The sequence below is a fragment of the Vipera ursinii genome (assembly GCF_947247035.1).
Source record: "Vipera ursinii genome assembly, chromosome: 3".
In the NCBI taxonomy this organism is placed as follows: Eukaryota; Metazoa; Chordata; class Lepidosauria; order Squamata; family Viperidae; genus Vipera; species Vipera ursinii.
Genome location: NC_139516.1, coordinates 118,317,004 through 118,334,029, shown reverse-complemented (window position 1 = coordinate 118,334,029; position 17,026 = coordinate 118,317,004). Strand labels below are relative to the sequence as shown.

The following is a 17,026-nucleotide window of genomic DNA, read 5'->3' as shown; positions in this document are numbered from 1 at the left end:
CTCTGAACCTCAGCACTGGGAGAGAGAGAGAGAGAGAGAGAGAAGGCTTTTGCCTTACAACAGTTATGGAAACTAAAAGATGTATAATTTGCAATCCCTGGTCAAACAAAGCACAGTTAAGTATCCCAAGGTAAGGCCACCTATTGTTTAACAAGAATAAATTTAGCCATTCAGTTATTTGGGAGAAAACACAAGACTGCACAAAGCAGCACCAAGATAAAAGTTAAATGCTGCTGAACAGCCACTTACTTTATAATCCATGCTGCTTTTATGGATAGAAAGTGGGGTTTGTGTTAGGCCTAGAGAATAATTCTTCCCAAATCCTAAATTTATCCAAAAATTGTATTTATTTTTACACAAAGACACACAGTTCAAAAGGTTCTGCATCTTTACTTAAGGTTTAATTTCAAAAGAAGCGTTTCTGATGAGGCGTAGGCTTTCATGCCTATCTGAGACTCTTTTTAACAGCAACATATTTTTCCAGTTTATGCCACAGCTCCCAACAATCAAGACAAGAAAAGCTGCTGTAGAGATGCTGTATGTGCATTCTCACATGCTCTCAAGCATCTCTTTGGAATCAACCCTGAAGGAATCCACAGGTGCAGGATTTAAGATATAAAAAACAAGCTTGTTAGTAATGGGAGGAAGGGGAGTGGAAGAACCAGTAGCCTGATTCAGTCATTGGTGCTATAGTCCTCCTACACACATGGATTTTAAAATAGCTATTATGTGTTGTAAGTTAAAGCCATTTATTTCTATGGAAGAAAAAGCTCTTATGACTTTCTGCCAGCTGTCATATGCATTGGTCCAATTTTACCCAGCAAGGATACCTCAAATGTAGCACACATTCTTTTCATAAAAACCATACAATCATAGGGCTGGAAGGGACCTCCTTGTCCAACCCCCTGCCCAAGGCAAGAGCCCTTATACCATCCCTTCCGCCTCTATGATTCTATCCTGGACAAATGACTGTCCCAATCTTTTCTTGGAAACCTCTAGTGACGGAGCACCCTCCACTCTGGAAGGCAAGCTGTCTTAATTCATTAACTGTTTTTACAGTCAGGAAATCCCTCATTTCCAGGTTGGATCTTCCTCTGGCAAGCTTCCACCCATTGCTTCTTGTCCAGTTTATAGGACTGACAAATAGCAATTCCCTAACAATTATCTAGGGAAGAACATGAAGACTGCCTCTGAGAAATAGAGAATAAGTTTGGTGTTTGCCAAAGTAAGTTCAGCAGCAGTATGCTGTTCCATAGTCATTTCCTTAAATGCAGTCATTTATTTTCTTTCATGAGGCAGCATATTATTTGGGGGGGGGGGAAATGACATTACTGCCATCCTTACTCCCCAAACCAAAAGTAACTTGAAAATGCCATTAAATCTGCTGCGGCTGAACAGGGAACTGGGTATCTGTGAAAAAGAAATACGTTTGTGTGATTCAAGGGGTGAAAGAAAAGATCATGGCCATTCTAAAATAAACAACATATTGAAAATGAGAGGCAGAAAAGGTAATACTTCAGTGATAATTCTTGGTAAAGTATAGGAAGGTGAACTAAGGAACTAAGACATGCACAAATGCCAAAAATAACCAAAAAAAAAAGGTTTCTTTCAATACATAAGGAATAAAAAGAAAGTCAAGGAAATGATAGGACCACTTACGGGAGAAGATGGTAAGATGGTTCCTTCTTTGCATCTGTCTTCATACGAAAGGAAAAAAATAATCCAACCTATCAAAAGCAGCACCACGGGAGACTCTAAGACGAGATCACCTAGACCAGATGGATTACATGCCAGGCTTCTGAAGGAGCTGGCAGATATGATCGCAGAACCACTGAACAAAATCTTTCAAAGATCCTGGAGCACAGGGGACCTACCAGAGGACTGGAAAAGAGCTGGTGTGGTTTTGATCTTAGGTTGCATTAACAGAGGGATAGAATCAAGATCATGTGAAGTATTAGTACCACTCTACAAAGGCTTGGTAAGAGCACACTAGAATACTGCATCCAGTTTTGGTCACCCCAATACAAAAAAAGATGTTGAGACTTTGGAAAGAGTTCAGAGAAGAACAACAAAAATGATTAGGGGCCTACAAGCTAAAACATATGAATAATGATTGCAGGACATCCAGTTTTGGTCATCCCAATACAAAAAAAGATGTTGGGACTTTGGAAAGAGTTCAGAGAAGAACAACAAAAATGATTAGGGGCCTACAAGCTAAAACATATGAAGAAGGATTGCAGGAATTGGGTATACCTAGTCTAGTGAAAAGAAGGACCAGGGGTGGCATTATAGCAGTCTTCCAGTAGCAGTGGAACAAACTGCATTCGGAAATTGTGGGTGCCCCAACGCTTGATGCCTTTAAGAAGAGACTGGACAGCCATCTATCAGAAATAGTATAGATCACCTGCGAGAGCAAGGGGTTGGACTAGATGACCTTCAAGGTCCCTTCCAACTCTTATTACTATTGCCATTTTCAAAAAAGGGAAAAAAGTGGAACCAGGAAACTACAGACCAATCAGCTTATCATCAATACACAGGAAAATCATAGAAAAGATAATTAAGCAGTGGATTTGTGAGCACCTAGAAACGAACAAGGAGATTAATAGAAGCCAGCATGAGTTGGTTAAAAACAGATTGTGACAAACAAACCTTATTGCCTTCTTAAATAAAACGGCTAAATTAATGGATTAGGGAAATGATGTGGATATAGTATGACTGGACTTCAGTAAGGCATTTGACAAAGTAGACCACAGCTTATTTCTTGGTAAGACAGAAAAATGTGGGATAGACAGTACCACCACCAGATGGATTCACAGTTGGCTAACTAGGCACACCAAGTATGTAATCCTCAATGATGCTACATCTACAAGGAAGGAAGGAAGGAAGGATGTGGAGGGGCACCTCAAGGTTGTCCTGAGCTCACTATTCCTTAACATCTCCATAGATGATATAGAACAGGCATGTCAAACTGCCGGCCCATGGGCCGGATGCATCATGCTGAAACCACGCCACCCCATTGCCGGCAATGGGGAAAAAGTTGTGATACGTTGCGCGACGTCACGTGATGTCGTGAGTTTGACATGCCTGATATAGAAGAAGGGACAGAAGGAGATCTCGTCATGCTAACAATTTGGAAGTTAGACTTAAGATTCAGAAGGATCTTGACATACTAGAGAAACTGGCTCTATCCAAGAAGATGCATGCAGTTCAGTCATGAGAAAACTAAGGTCCTGCACTTATGCAGGAAAAATCAACTGCAGAGTTATAGAATAAGCAGTTCTGGGCTAAATAATAGTAACTGTGAGAGGGATCTAGGGCTCCTAGCTGGACCACCACTTAAGTATGAACCAGCAGTGTACTGCAACTGCCCTACCCCCCCAAAAAACCAATGCAGCTTTAGGTTGCATCAAGAGGGATAGCATCAAGATCACAGGAAGTGATAGTAGCAATTTATATGGCACTGTAGGGTCACACTTGGAATACTGTGTCCAGTTCTGGTCACCATGATACAAAAAAGGTGTTGAGTTCCTAGAAAGAGTAGAGAAAAGCAACAAAGATGATAAGGGGTCTGGAGACCAAGCCATGTGATAAACAATTAAGGGCAGTAGGTATGTCTACTCTAGCCTAATAAAGAGAAGGATTAGGGCTGAAAAAGCTGTCTTCCAGGACTTGAGGGGCAATCACAGAGATGAGGGGGTTGACTTATTCTCCAAAACACCTGAGGGCAGGACAAAAACCACTGGGAGGAAGCTTGTCAAAGAGAGATCCGACCTGGAACAAAGGAGAAATTTACTGACAGTAAGAACAATTACCCAATGGAACAGCTTGCTTTCTGGAGTTCTGGATGCTCCATCACTGGAGGTTGGCAAGAAAAGATTGGACATTCATTTATTTCAGGTGGTATAAGGACTTCTGCCTTGGGCAGCGGATTGGATGAGAAGGCCGCCAAGGTACCTTTGCTTTTTCTTGTTGCAGAATTCTTTAGATATGCTATTTGGTACCCATACGGCACATTCCTCTATATTGAACTTTCCATGCAAACTCCCATTAGTCTTAAATGAAATGTAAAAATATAAAGGAATAATTTTTTAAAAAATACATTCAATGCACATTCCAAATGTATAAAAAGATGAAAGATTATGTATTATATCTGTGGGGGGAAAGCAAAAATGAGTAGAGAAAGAATTCATGTGACCTGCCAATCCCAGACAATTTGTACGAAAACATATTTCCTCCTTTTTTTTTTTAATCTAGTGAATGGTATCAATCACGTTAAAAAGTTGCCCGCATCCAATGATTTGTCCTGGAGGTTTTCAGACGTTCATAACGTATATCTTGAGGCCGATCATATTCATTCCAACATGAATGCTGATAATCAGTCAGTGTTACAAATTTCTCTTTCTGCCACACATACATGCTGGCTACATGCTATGGAACAAAATCTATTGGCAGATATGATTGGTTGCCCTGAAATACTGGAGAATGCACAAACAATTTTAACAGTATATTTGTTATTTTTCTTTTATCTTCACTGAAGTTCCTTGTTAAACAAATTTCATAGAAAATTAGTTCTACTGTCAAAGTGGCCTTAAGGTATAAAGGGGGTGGGGGGCTCCAGCCCACGCCCACCACTGTATAGTAATTAAGGTACATCGATGTACATATTACCTGTTAAAGCAAGCAAGAACGCAAGCTTTAGTTTATGTGAAACTTACATGCCATATTTCGAACAATGTGCTATATTATACAAAGGACTTTGCCACAAAAGATTAAATGAATGCATAATTTTACTCATCAGTCTTCCACGAAGAGTATTCAGTGAAGAAACACAATCTCAGCTTCAATCCTTTGGAGTTGCAATGAGCATTTTCACTCAACTAAAGAGGGCTTAAAACCCCTTTCTGAGGCTGAGTAAATCATTTTATTAACCTTAGTTCAAAAGCATGCAGGAAGAGATGCGGCAATGGCAAACCAACCATACTTTCTTTCTCAATAGGCCATTGCTATTACCATTTCGCTAGTAAGATTTTGTGTTAAAAAGGGGAATAGCAGCTGAGCAGAACAGCAAAATTATTTCACTTCAAAGAAAAACATTCTCTACGATGTTTGCACAGAACCCTGTCACCACAGTGATAAAACGATCTCCGAGTCATTTTCTTTTCCAGCATAAGATAGGCGAGAAGAGGAAATGCACAGTGCATTGGGAAAAGACAAATCTAGCTAAGATATCCAATAATCCTCCCTCCTATATTTGAAGGGATCAGCTCGTTCTATTGGCATCAATGAAGAGAAGGCTTTTGAGGGGAAAAAAATATCTTGGGATGAGGATGCCCAATCAAAACATTTAAAAAGTCATAATTAAGGCAGTTTGTTGCATTCCTGCTTTGGCAACTTCAATACAGTGAGCTACACCGGCAGATCAGGTTCTGACCTTTAGCCTCTCTTCTGTGCCATATTTTTCTTCTTGGGAATGTGTTCCCAATCCTGCCTGCAGGGAAGTTGGTAAATACAGCACAAACCGCCACCTTTGTTCCAAATGTGTTACTAAGTCAGCAAAAACCTTTGCATTTCTGATACTGAGACAAGAAGGCAGGAAGAAAATTCAAGATTCGAAGAATATGACCACAGATTTAAAAGATCTTGCAAAACAGCCCTAGAACGACACGGGCTGAAGTTGATTAAATTATTTGCTTCTTCATCCCATGTATATAAGTGTGAAAGGGAAAACTGCAAAGTGACTTAGTGTCGTTTCAGCTCCTTTGTAAAAACAGGTTTCATGCCAAAGGCACTGGTCCTAGTTGCCACCCAACTCTTAGCTTTGACGACTGCTTGCCCCCTTAGTGGTTTCGTCAAGAGTTTCTTCAGTGACCTCTACATCCTCATCCTTTTTAAGTCCTCTGCGTGTTTTTTTTGCACCAAGAGCATCTTCCTTGATCAACTCTGAAGCAAGTAACGATGTGACTGCACAGCCAAAATTTTTGTTTCCTGGAATGACACAGAAGCAAACGAAAACTAAAATATTAAAAAAAAAGTAAGTATACACTGAAGATAATGCTGCACAATATACTAGCCATTTTCTCTCAAATACTTTCGTTTATACTTGCTCATAGGAGGCCTGAAGAACTCCACAGGGTTGGGACAGCTCTAATGAAAACTAGTAGACGGTAGACAATTGTGACCCGGAGTGTGGAGCCTTTAGAAAATGGGGACAAAACAAACATCCCTCCATTTTTCCTAGAACTGATTTTCCTTTGCAATATTTGAAGTTATGATGATACATGCAATTAAGCATTTTGGTCGGAAAATATGCAGAGAGATCATTAGAACTGTATGATGGTCCCTAGGGGGGAAAAAATGACTTCATGAGCACTTAATATTTCAGCAAAATTCTGATCAGAGTAGTAGCAGCTCTGTGTAGCAGCTACAGACAAAGGAAAGGAAGGACAGCGCAGGAGTGCTGATGAGTCTGAGGAAAAGGGGGGGGGGACTTAGAACTCAGCTCCCATTGATTCATCTAATAAATCTACAATCACTAGTGAATAAAAGGAACTGCTTCTCAATCAGCACAACCTTGATTTTTGTAACACATCCGTTCTCTGCTTTACAGAAACTTGGCTCAGTGAGATTATCCTAGATCAGGGATAGGCAACCTCGGCTCTTTTATGACTCATGGACTTCAACTCCCAGAATTCCTGACCCAGCTGGCTCAGGAATTCTGGGAGTTGAAGTCCATGACTCACAAAAGAGCCGAGGTTGCCTACCCCTGTCCTAGATAGTATAGTAGAACTCCCAGGGTTTCAGATTCAAAGGGCGGATCAGGTTACAGAGACATTTGGGGGGGGGGGAGGGAAGAGAGGTGGTGGAATTTGCTTCTACGTTATAATAATCGCTGGTGCAAGGATGTCGCAGTACTAAAAAAATGTTGCAATATGGACTGAGTCCACTATTCATCAACTCTTTTATGCTCTGCAACAGTTTTCCTCATTTACCTTGGTTGGAGTTTATATATCACCCCAGGATTGCATGAGCAGTGCCATACATACTCGAGCAGACCTAATACTCTGCATAGAATGGAAATATCCACACTCCCTACTCATTGTTTTAGGGGATTTTAATAGAGCTAATCTCACTCATGAGTTGCCCAGATACTGAGCATGTTAGCTGTCTCATTAGGGGCAAAAAAGATATTGGATCATTGCTATATCTATCTCAGTTACTCGAGCCCACCCCTGGTAATCCTGGAAAAAGTTCCATTTCATAGGCAAAAGATCAGAAAAGCTCCAGGCCCGGATGGAGTGACTCCTTCTTGCTTGAAAGCCTGTGATACACAAATGGCGGCCATCTTCACTCAGATGTTTAATAAATCACTGGAGTTGTGTTATGTCCCTTCATGCTTTAAACGGTCTACCATCATCTCAGTTTCTAAGAAATCTTCCATCAGGGAACTGAATGTCTACAGAGTGGTTGCTCTGACATCTGTAGTCATGAAGACCTTTGGGAGGTTAGTGCTGGCCAAACTGAAAGTCATCATGGATCTGGATAGACCCCTTGCAGTTTGCCTACTGATCAAAGAGGTCAGCAGACGATGCTGTCAATATGCCATTACACTACATTCTGCAACATCTTGAATCTCCGGGGATCTATGTGTGGGCCCTTTTTGTGGACTTTAGCTCAACGTTCAATACCACCATTCCAGAAATTCTCTACTCTTAAGTTGATCCAGCTTACTATACCTGCTCATGCTTGTAAGGTAGATAATCAGTTTTTTGACAGATAGGATGCAACAGGTGAGGCTGGAGAAAACAACGTCTAGTACCTGGGCAATGAGTACAGGGCTGCGTGTTCTCTCCGTTACTCTTTTCTTTCTCTGTCATGACTGCACCTCAAGGAACCCTCCATTAAAGTTCTGAAGTTTGCTGACAATGCAACAGTCATTGGCCTCATTCAAGATGATGATGAGTTTGCATATAGATGGGATGTGGAAGAACTGGCCCCGTGATGCAGCCATAACAATCTGGAGCTGAATGCGCTTAAAACTGTACAAATGAGAGTGGATTTTCCACTTCTTACCTTATTTGATACCACAATATCAGCAGTAGAGTCCTTCAAATTTTGGGGTTCTATTAATTTCCCAGAACTTGAAATGGACAGTTAACATTCTTAACATTAGGACCATCATTAAAAAGGCAAGAATCTTCTTCCTGTGTCAACTCAGGAAGTTCAGGCTGTTCAGGAGCTGTTTATACAGTTTACAGAGGAATTATTTAACTGACCTATGTTGTATAACGTGGTGGTTTGGTTCAGCAACCAAACAGGACAGGTACAGATTCCAACGGATAGTTAAGACTGCAGAAAGAATAATTGCAACCAGCTTGTCTTCCATAGAAGACCTGTATGCTGCATGGGTCAGAAGGGCCGAGAAGCTATCTGCAGACTGGTCATATCCTGGACTGTTTCAATGTTTCTCCTCAGGATGGTGATACATGGCACTGCACGCCAAAACAACTAGACACAGGGACAGTTTTTTTCCCCCCTCAGGTCATCACTCTGTTGAACATCTAATTCTCATAGTGCTATCTAATGTCTATGTGTATTTACACAAGTAGTATGTCTGTAGCATTATTATTTATCCTTCTTATCTCTCTTACTACCCCCTCTTATTGGCATTATAATTATTATCATTATTCTGTTGCTTTGCATGTATATTAAAAGCTTCTGCACCAGAGACATATATTAATTTTCCATGTTTACATTCTCAAAAGAATGCTCTGCTGACCATATTACAACCCTTTATAAAATATATGTTGATTATATCAAACTACTGGAGAGAAAAATATATACCCAGGACATCATTGCCAATATAATATGTGGCATTAAAATGTTTTGTCACAATAATAAAAAGGAAAAAGACCTGGAAATGTACCAGCAGATTTAATACTGAGTTTATTTTCTTTGCTGGAAACCCCTCTCCCTCAAATATACCATTGCATATCAGGCGCAAAATTATTTTTTCCAGAATTAGTTCAATCTCTAAACGTTCTACCGTAGATTTTTTATTCTGATGGTGGATTCCAAATACTGGGGATACAGCCAAAAAAACCATACAGATCTTTATATAATAATAGAATAGAGCTGGAAAGGACCTTGGGGGTCTTCTAGTCCAGCCCCCCGCTTAAGCAGAAGAACCTACACCATCTCAGACAGGTGATTATCTAGTCTTTTCTTAAAGACCTCCAGCGATGGAGTGCCCACGATTTCTGGGGGTAAGCTGTTCCACCGGTTGATTGTCATCACTGTCAGGAAGTTTCTCCTTAAATCCAGGTTGCTTCTCTCCTTGATCAGTTTCCAACCATTGTTTCTTGCCCTTCCCTCTGGTGCTCTGGTGAACAACCTGACCCCTTCTGCCTTGTGGCAGCCCCTCAGTTACTGGAATACTATGTTTCCCCTATTTCTTCTTTTCTTTAGCCAAACCCAAGTCGTGCAGCCGTTCTTCATATGTTTTAGTCTCCAGGCCTTTGATCATCTTAGATGCTCTTCTCTGAATTTTTTCTAAACTCTCAAACATCTTTTTTGTGACATGGTGACCAAAATTGGCTGCAGTATTCCAGGTGTGTCTTACTAGGGCTTTGTAAAGCGGTACTAGTACTTCACATGATCTTTGTATTAGCTTTTTTGGTTGCTGCTGCACATTGCTGGTTCATAGTCAAGTGATCGTCCACTAGGACTCCAAGGTCCCTCTCGCAGTTACTGCTTTTAAACTGGGTCTCGCCCAATCTGTATTCGTGCTTTTGGTTTTTTCTGCCTAAATGTAGGACTTTGCTTTTCTCCACGCTGAAACTCATTTTGTTGGGTACGGCCCATTGTTCGAGTTTGTCAAGATCTTTTTGGATCCTGAGTTTGTCTTCTGAGGTGTTGGCAGTTTGATGTCATCTGCAAATGATGAGTTCCCCTTGTCTAAGTCATTTATGAAGATGTTGAAGAGTACTGGGCCTAAGACGGAACCTTGTGGTACCCCACTGCTTAATTCTCTCCATGTGGATGTAGTGCCATTGAGGACTACTCGTTGAGTGCAGTTTGTCAGCTAGCTACAGATCCATCTGGTGGTGATGTTGTCTATTCCACCATTTTCTAGCTTGTCAATTAGTAGGTTGTGGTCTACTTTGTCAAATGCCTTACTGAAATATAAGTATACTACATCCACTTTGTCCATTTCAAAAAAGCATTATCCTCTTGATATCAGCCCTACATGCAATAATAGTAGAATCAGAACGTAGTAATGAATGTTCTAAAATGATTCTGGAAATTCTTTAGTAAACATTATTTTACATGGCCAGTACTCACAAAATAATGTTAAATCAAGAGTTTTATTTGAATAGCCCCTATTCTGGCCATATTTCTTAATTTCTATAAAGCCTGTATGTTTAGCCTGCTCTTCTATTAAGTAGCTTAAAATAATGTACATGGGCTTTCTCCATTTTATCCCAAGAGCTGCTATTTTGGGCCAATGATTGATACTGAATTTCATGGATAAACAAGATTTGACTAATCTGATCCAATAACTAAATTCTACATTATATTATACAATATATTATGTATGAACTACATGGTAAAGACACCAAAGTTTTGTTATCTTCAAAAGGCAAGTGGATTTTTTTTGTCTATTCAATTCTGTCTTCCACACCCCAAAACCTAGAGTTGGTTCACAATGGTATTAAGAAAAATGATTATTTCACACTTGAAGACATTTGAGCAAAACCATACCTTGGCGTGGTCCTCTTTTTCTACGGAAGGCTGCACCTGACTGTAAGGCTTCCATTAGACTGTCCATAACTCCTGTCTCATCTCCTTCTGCAAGAAGAAAAAACAGAGATTTCTTGTTATTTTCATTGGCACCTTGAGTCCATTATGGACTCAAGACTATGGGTGTTCTGGAATGTGTACTGTATATAGAAAAGAGAATAAAATTGTCATTAAAGTATTTCTTGATAAAAATGAAGAAGTCCTGGTCGTGTGAAAATTTACTATGTGAAGACAACAATACACAAAAGGTTTTCTCAAGATATTTTCCTTTCTCATAAATTCAGAGAAAACCTTTTAAAATGAGAATGTACAATGGGGGGTTTAAAGAAGATTTTTTTAAAAAAAAATTCTTCCTGGAGAAGTTTCTGAGGCATTTTTTTCCTTTGATCATTTTATCTGTTGTAAACACATAATTGCCAATTTATAAAGCAGGAATAACAAAGAAAAATTCCTTATAACATTTCATCTCTTCCTTTATATGTCACAGACTTTCTGCTTTAATAGTACAACTATGGTATTACTCCGATGCCTTGAAATCATGAGTACCCTGAGGGGTTTTTTTTTTAGAGCCATACATTTTCCACTGATCTACATTTCACTGTACACAGCAGTCAAGAGTATTAAGATTGGCTGAAACAACCAGTTAATATTGTTACCCTAGCAACAAGCATATTCATCTCAAAAACACGAAAAGTAAGAGCATCTACGTTTCTCCTATGATGCAGGCTATGTTTTGCCAATGCCTTCTTCTGCTGGACAAGAAGCCGAGCCTCTCTGGGGACAACCATACCCTACAACCAAGTATTTACTTAAATGCAGTCCCAAAGGGGCAGTCCCAGAGAAAACTGGACTTTCTTGCTTTGAAGATGTTTTGCTTCTCATCCAAGAAGCTTCTTCAGCTCTGACTGGAGAAGGGGAAAAGAAAGATTTATACTCCTGCAGACAGCTGTTCATTTGCATTCTTTTAGCGAGCTGTTAAAAGCTACCTGGAGGCTTATCTGTGTCTTCAGGGTCACCTGAGTGATGCAAATGGGTGTGGAGCCTTCCTGGAACTCTTGAAAGGACTGTGTTGTAGACTGGAGATAGATGATTTCGGATCCCTCCCCCTCAGTTGAGGGAGGGCTGTTCAGTTTCGACATAGATGGCCTTTTGCACCCCTATTTCAAACCAGCGGTCCTCTCTGTCCAAAATGTGGACTTTGCTGTCTTCGAAAGAGTGGCCTTTGTCTTTTAAATGCAGATGGACTGCTGACTCCTATCCTGATGGGAGCTTTTCTGATATTCCTGCGCTGTATTGTCAATATAGTGAAGGTTTCTACAGACAAAAACACGGCTGTGCCATGGGCTCACTTGTGTCCCCCATTGTGGCCAATCTCTATATGGAAGAGGTAGAAACCAAAGCCTTAAACTCCTTCCTAGGAATTCCACCCACTCACTGGTATAACTATGTGGACGATCCTTGGGTCAAGAACAAAACACAGGAATTGGAAGCATTCACCAAACATATCAATTCGGGGGACAGATCCATCAAATTCACACATGAAGATGTTAAGGAAAATAGTCTAGCCTTCCTGATCTGTGCTGTGTACATTAAGGAAGACAGAAGCCTTAACATTGAAATTTACAGAAAACCTACTCACACGGATCAATATTTACATTTTGATTCACACCATCCACTGGAGCACAAAATGGGAGCTATTAGAATCCTACACCACAGACCTGAAGGCCTGCCTACCAGCAAAGAAGGAAAAGGAAAAGAAATTAAATAATAAAATCAAGACAGCCCTCAGAACGTGTGGCTATTCCAAGTGGGCCTCCATCAAATCTCAAAAAAGACCTAGCAGGAGCACCTCTGTAACAGACGAAGAAACGTATGGCATGATGTTGCAAGACTATCGGAAAAGCTCAGGAGGATTTTCAACCAACACGACATGCGTGCACACTTCAAACCCAAGAATACACTAAGGCAGAAGCTTGTCCACCCCAAGGATAAAACACCCAGACACAAACTGAGCAACGTGGTGTATGCAGTACAATGCAGTGAGCCACGTGCAGATCTGTACATCGGGGAAACGAAACCACCACTTCATAAACGTATGGCACAACATAGGAGAACAAAACCCTCAGGACGAGAGTCAGCAGTCCATCTGCATTTAAAAGACAAAGGCCACTCTTTTGAAGATAGCAAAGTCCACATTTTGGACAGAGAAGACCGCTGGTTTGAAAAAGGGTTCAAAGAGGCCATCTATGTCGAAACTGAACAGCCCTCCCTCAATAGAGGGGGAGGGATCCGACATCATCTATCTCCAGTCTACAACACAGATCTTTTAAGAGTTGCAAGAAGGCTCCACACCCATTTGCACTATTCAGGTGACCCTGAAGACACAAATAAGCCTCCAGATAGCTTTAACAACTCACTAAAAGAATGCAAATGAACAGCTGTCTGCAGGAGTATAAATCTTTCTAATTCCCACCATCCAGTCAGAGCTGAAGAAGCTTCTTGGATGAGAAGCGAAATGTCTTCAAAGAAAAACAAGGAAGTCCAGTTGCCTCTTGAGAAAGCCCCTTTGGGACAACCACGACCTGGATGAGTCGAGAATCTCCATAGATACTTAAATGCAGGCTTAAGAAAAAGAACAAATGGGTTTAAACCATAACTTGGCATCTCTTTCAACAGAAGCAAGAAAGCCAGCACTATCTTAGAGGGCAGAGAAGTACATGCGATAAAAACTATTGGTGTGTGTAAAATATTTGAAAATAAAATTGTACAAGGTCTTTAACACAGACTCTACAAATATACATCTAAAAGAAAAGTCCCTGAAAAATACAATACTTCCTATTCCACTTGAATGTTTGCCTCCCCCAACTCTCATCAACCTGGCACCGAATGTGTTAACTGCAACTTCATGAGCAGCTTGCAAAATCTGGTTTCCATAGTAACAGCTCCTGACAAAACATAAACCTATAAAATCACATTAGAACATCTGCTGGCGTTTAGGTAGACTAAATCCATTGTTTGTACTGCCACCTGCTGGCCAGCATAAATGGCTAAGTGATACCAATCCATTCTGGAAGCCTTCATTAATACCTTCAAGAACAGCAAACGAAAAATGCAGAGAAATTGCATTTTTCCCCCCAACTCCATCAAAAAGAGTCCATGGCATGGTTAGGAAAAGGAGACAGGGCCCAATTACAGATGGTTCCGACAGTGATTAGGAAGCACAGCTTTACAGCACTGGAATTAAAAGGCATATACAACGCAGCTGCTCATTTCCCATTACTTAAGCAAAAGGAAGCAAACTCCTTTCAGTGTATGTAGGGTAGATATTTTGAAAGCTGTGTTTAGCCTTACATTTACCTGTGTGCATAGCCACACTCAGTAGTTTTGCTGATGCAACCTCATGTGGAACATCACATAAATCAGACATGTCAAAATCGTGACATCACGTGACATCATGCGACCTATCGGGACTGTTTTGCCATTTTATTTTATTTTTAAATCCCATTTATATCCCACCCTTCGGAGATAGGGCGGCTTACAATCTAAAGCACAAATCAATGTGCTTAGCAATAGCCTTCATTCTATGTGTATGCCTGCTTATTAGGGCTTTCACACACACCCCAAGCGGCATTATTACAAAGTCAGCTTATTGCCCCCAACAATCTGGGTCCTCATTTTACCTACCTCGGAAGGATGGAAGGCTGAGTCAACCTTGAGCCTGGTGGGATGCGAACCTGCACTAATTGCCGGCAATGTGCTGGGCTGGGCAGTTTGACACCCCTGACATAAATGTTGTAATTGTACAAAGAATGACAGATCAAGCTGTTGTTAGTTTGTGATCTCAATCACTGCCTTTTTAATAAAAATGACAAGTTGACAACAAGTTGGCAGTGTATCTGTGTGCACATTCACATCCCCAAATCTTATCTCACTGCTTTTAGAAACATGGTTCAGGGAATACAGCTTGGGCATCTCCTGAAAGAAATTGATACAAAGGAGTTTGGAACCATCTGGCAATCAAAAAGAGCCACGTGGTAGATGATGGGAGGCAGCTAAACAGGCATTCCATCTACCTGTTGACACGTTTGAGGGAAAGTCAGTTATCAAAGGCAAAATTTAAATACTCCCGTATTTAAAGGATCTCCGGTCCTTTCGTCGTGACCTAAAGACATATCTTTTCCAACTGGCCGACCTGAACTGAGGATGGGGTTTTTTAATATTGTTTTAATTTTATTGGTTTTAGTAATTAATTATGGGGCTTTGTAATTTAATTCTTTTTTAATATCTGTATTACTGTTTTTTTATAGCTGTTTTATTGTTGTGAGCCGCCCTGAGTCCTTCGGGAGATAGGGCGGCATATAAGTCCCATAAATAAATAAATAAATAAATAAATCTTGATTACCTAACCTGCATTTTGTTTGGGGCTTCCCAAAAAAATTACAAAAAGGAAAAAAAGAAAAACAATAGTAGTGCTAAGAAATGTACAGAATTTCAGACAGGAATGTTTTCAGAGAAGAGACGCATTAAAGAATGAACTTGGTCCTTGCGAATCAGAGTAAAACAACCGCAGAAAATTATTACTATAACACAGGGCGAGAATTTTAAAGCTCCATCCCTAAAGTTTTAAAAAATAAAAAATAAAAAAAGGGTTCGAGCAAAAGCAGAGGAAAAACCCCTCCCTAGAGAAATAAAAGATGTGTCACTACAAGCAGCGAGAAATCATTGTGCCAGAATGGAAATGGTTCTGTGAAACTTATGGAGGCTTTCCTTAACTTGGCCAAGTGCAGATACTTTGCAGATATATTAAAACACTGCAGCAGTGTTTTACCGCAGCAATTCGAGACAAGGTCGTGGGGGGAGGGGGGGGGAAAGAATGTGAAGAAAACCAAACGGCATGTCATTTAGCACAACTTCAAGCAACTCCAAAGGAGACAGAAATGGCAGGAAATTGTGGGAGTCAGGAAATAGAGAAGTATGGTAATTGAGTCCGTATGTTCCAAGAAAAGGGGAGCCAGGTTTTTTTTTGTTGCAGCAAAAAAAAAAAAAAAAAAGGAAAGGAAAGCCAAGAATCCTATGGCATCTGAAACACTAATAAATGTATAAATCACAAGCTTTTGTGCTTCTAGGCCACTTCATCAGATGCAGGAAGAAAAATCTTGAGAGAGGGACTGCCTATGTATGCAGAATTAATTATTAGGGGAGGGGAGGGGAAGAGGAGTGGGGAGCAACCGAAAAGGCAGGATTGCAACAAGGGAGACAGGGAAACAAAGCAGCTTTTAGATATTAATAAGTAACAGGAAAAGGAAAAGACCTGTCGGATTTTTCTGGCAAAAGCGACAGATCTTGATCATCCCAAAGTCCATTAAATCTAAGTAAAGGAATCTATTTGGCAGCAAAAAATATCCATTTGTGCAAGAAAATAGCATAAAATGGAACACTGTAATCCAGAAGATTTGCCTTTCGAAAAGGGCCACTTAAGCGGAGAACCAGAATCTCCCAAATCTGCACCGATACGTAAAGGTGCGGTCGACTACAGGTAGTCCTTGACCTATGCTCGTTCATTCGGCAATTGTTTGAAATTAAGACAATGCCGAACCAAAGGAATTACAGCCGCTGCCTGAGGTAACGGCCATTGAAGCACCCAGTGGTCAACACGGTCAAAATTTGGCCGCTTGTGAACATGCACCCTCTCATGACCGTGGGCATGCTGAAACTCACCTTGCCTGCCTGGATTCCCCCCCCCCATCTAGGCGCTCAACCGCAGCACGAGGCCTAGGGAAGTGATGGCGAACCTTTCAGAGACAGAGTGCCCAAACCGCAACCCCAAACCCACTTATTTATCGCAAAGTGCCAGGGCCGCATCAGCATTGTGGTGCCCTCAGGTGGGGGGGCAGGGAGGCGCCTCTGGCACGCAAAAACCAGCCACCGTGCGGCAAGGTGCAAAATCGGCCGCCGCTGTGCCGCGGGGTGCAGATACAAGGCGCCGTACCACGCAAGAAAGGGGCAGGGCTAGTATCGCATCGCGCAGGCACTAGCCCCACTCCATTTGCAGTGCGTGCGTGCTTACGGCCCCGCGCGCACGTGCACGCATGTAAAATGCTTCCCCCTCTTTTTCCAGTCCACCAATCAACAATGGCTGGTGACCTCTGCTCTGCCCTCTACTCGAGCTTGGTAGTCAGCCGCTTCGCCTCCTTTGTGCTGGGTGGGGCTCCTGCTCCGGGCAGTG

The 17,026-nt window shown here is 41.2% G+C and overlaps 1 protein-coding gene across 1 annotated transcript in view; it reads right to left on the bottom strand.

The window, feature by feature from the left end:
- Positions 1-374: 374 nt before the first annotated feature.
- The window catches only part of DIAPH1 (diaphanous related formin 1), a 94,575-nt gene continuing 77,923 nt past the window's right edge, over positions 375-17,026 (bottom strand). Inside the window, exons 26-28 of the mRNA XM_083357577.1 lie at positions 10,762-10,848; positions 2,208-5,985; positions 375-2,086 (exon numbers count right to left, since the gene is read on the bottom strand). Of these exons, the coding sequence (XP_083213703.1) occupies positions 5,813-5,985; positions 10,762-10,848 (260 nt within the window). The 3' untranslated portion in view covers positions 375-2,086; positions 2,208-5,812. The remainder of the gene's footprint in view (positions 2,087-2,207; positions 5,986-10,761; positions 10,849-17,026) is intronic.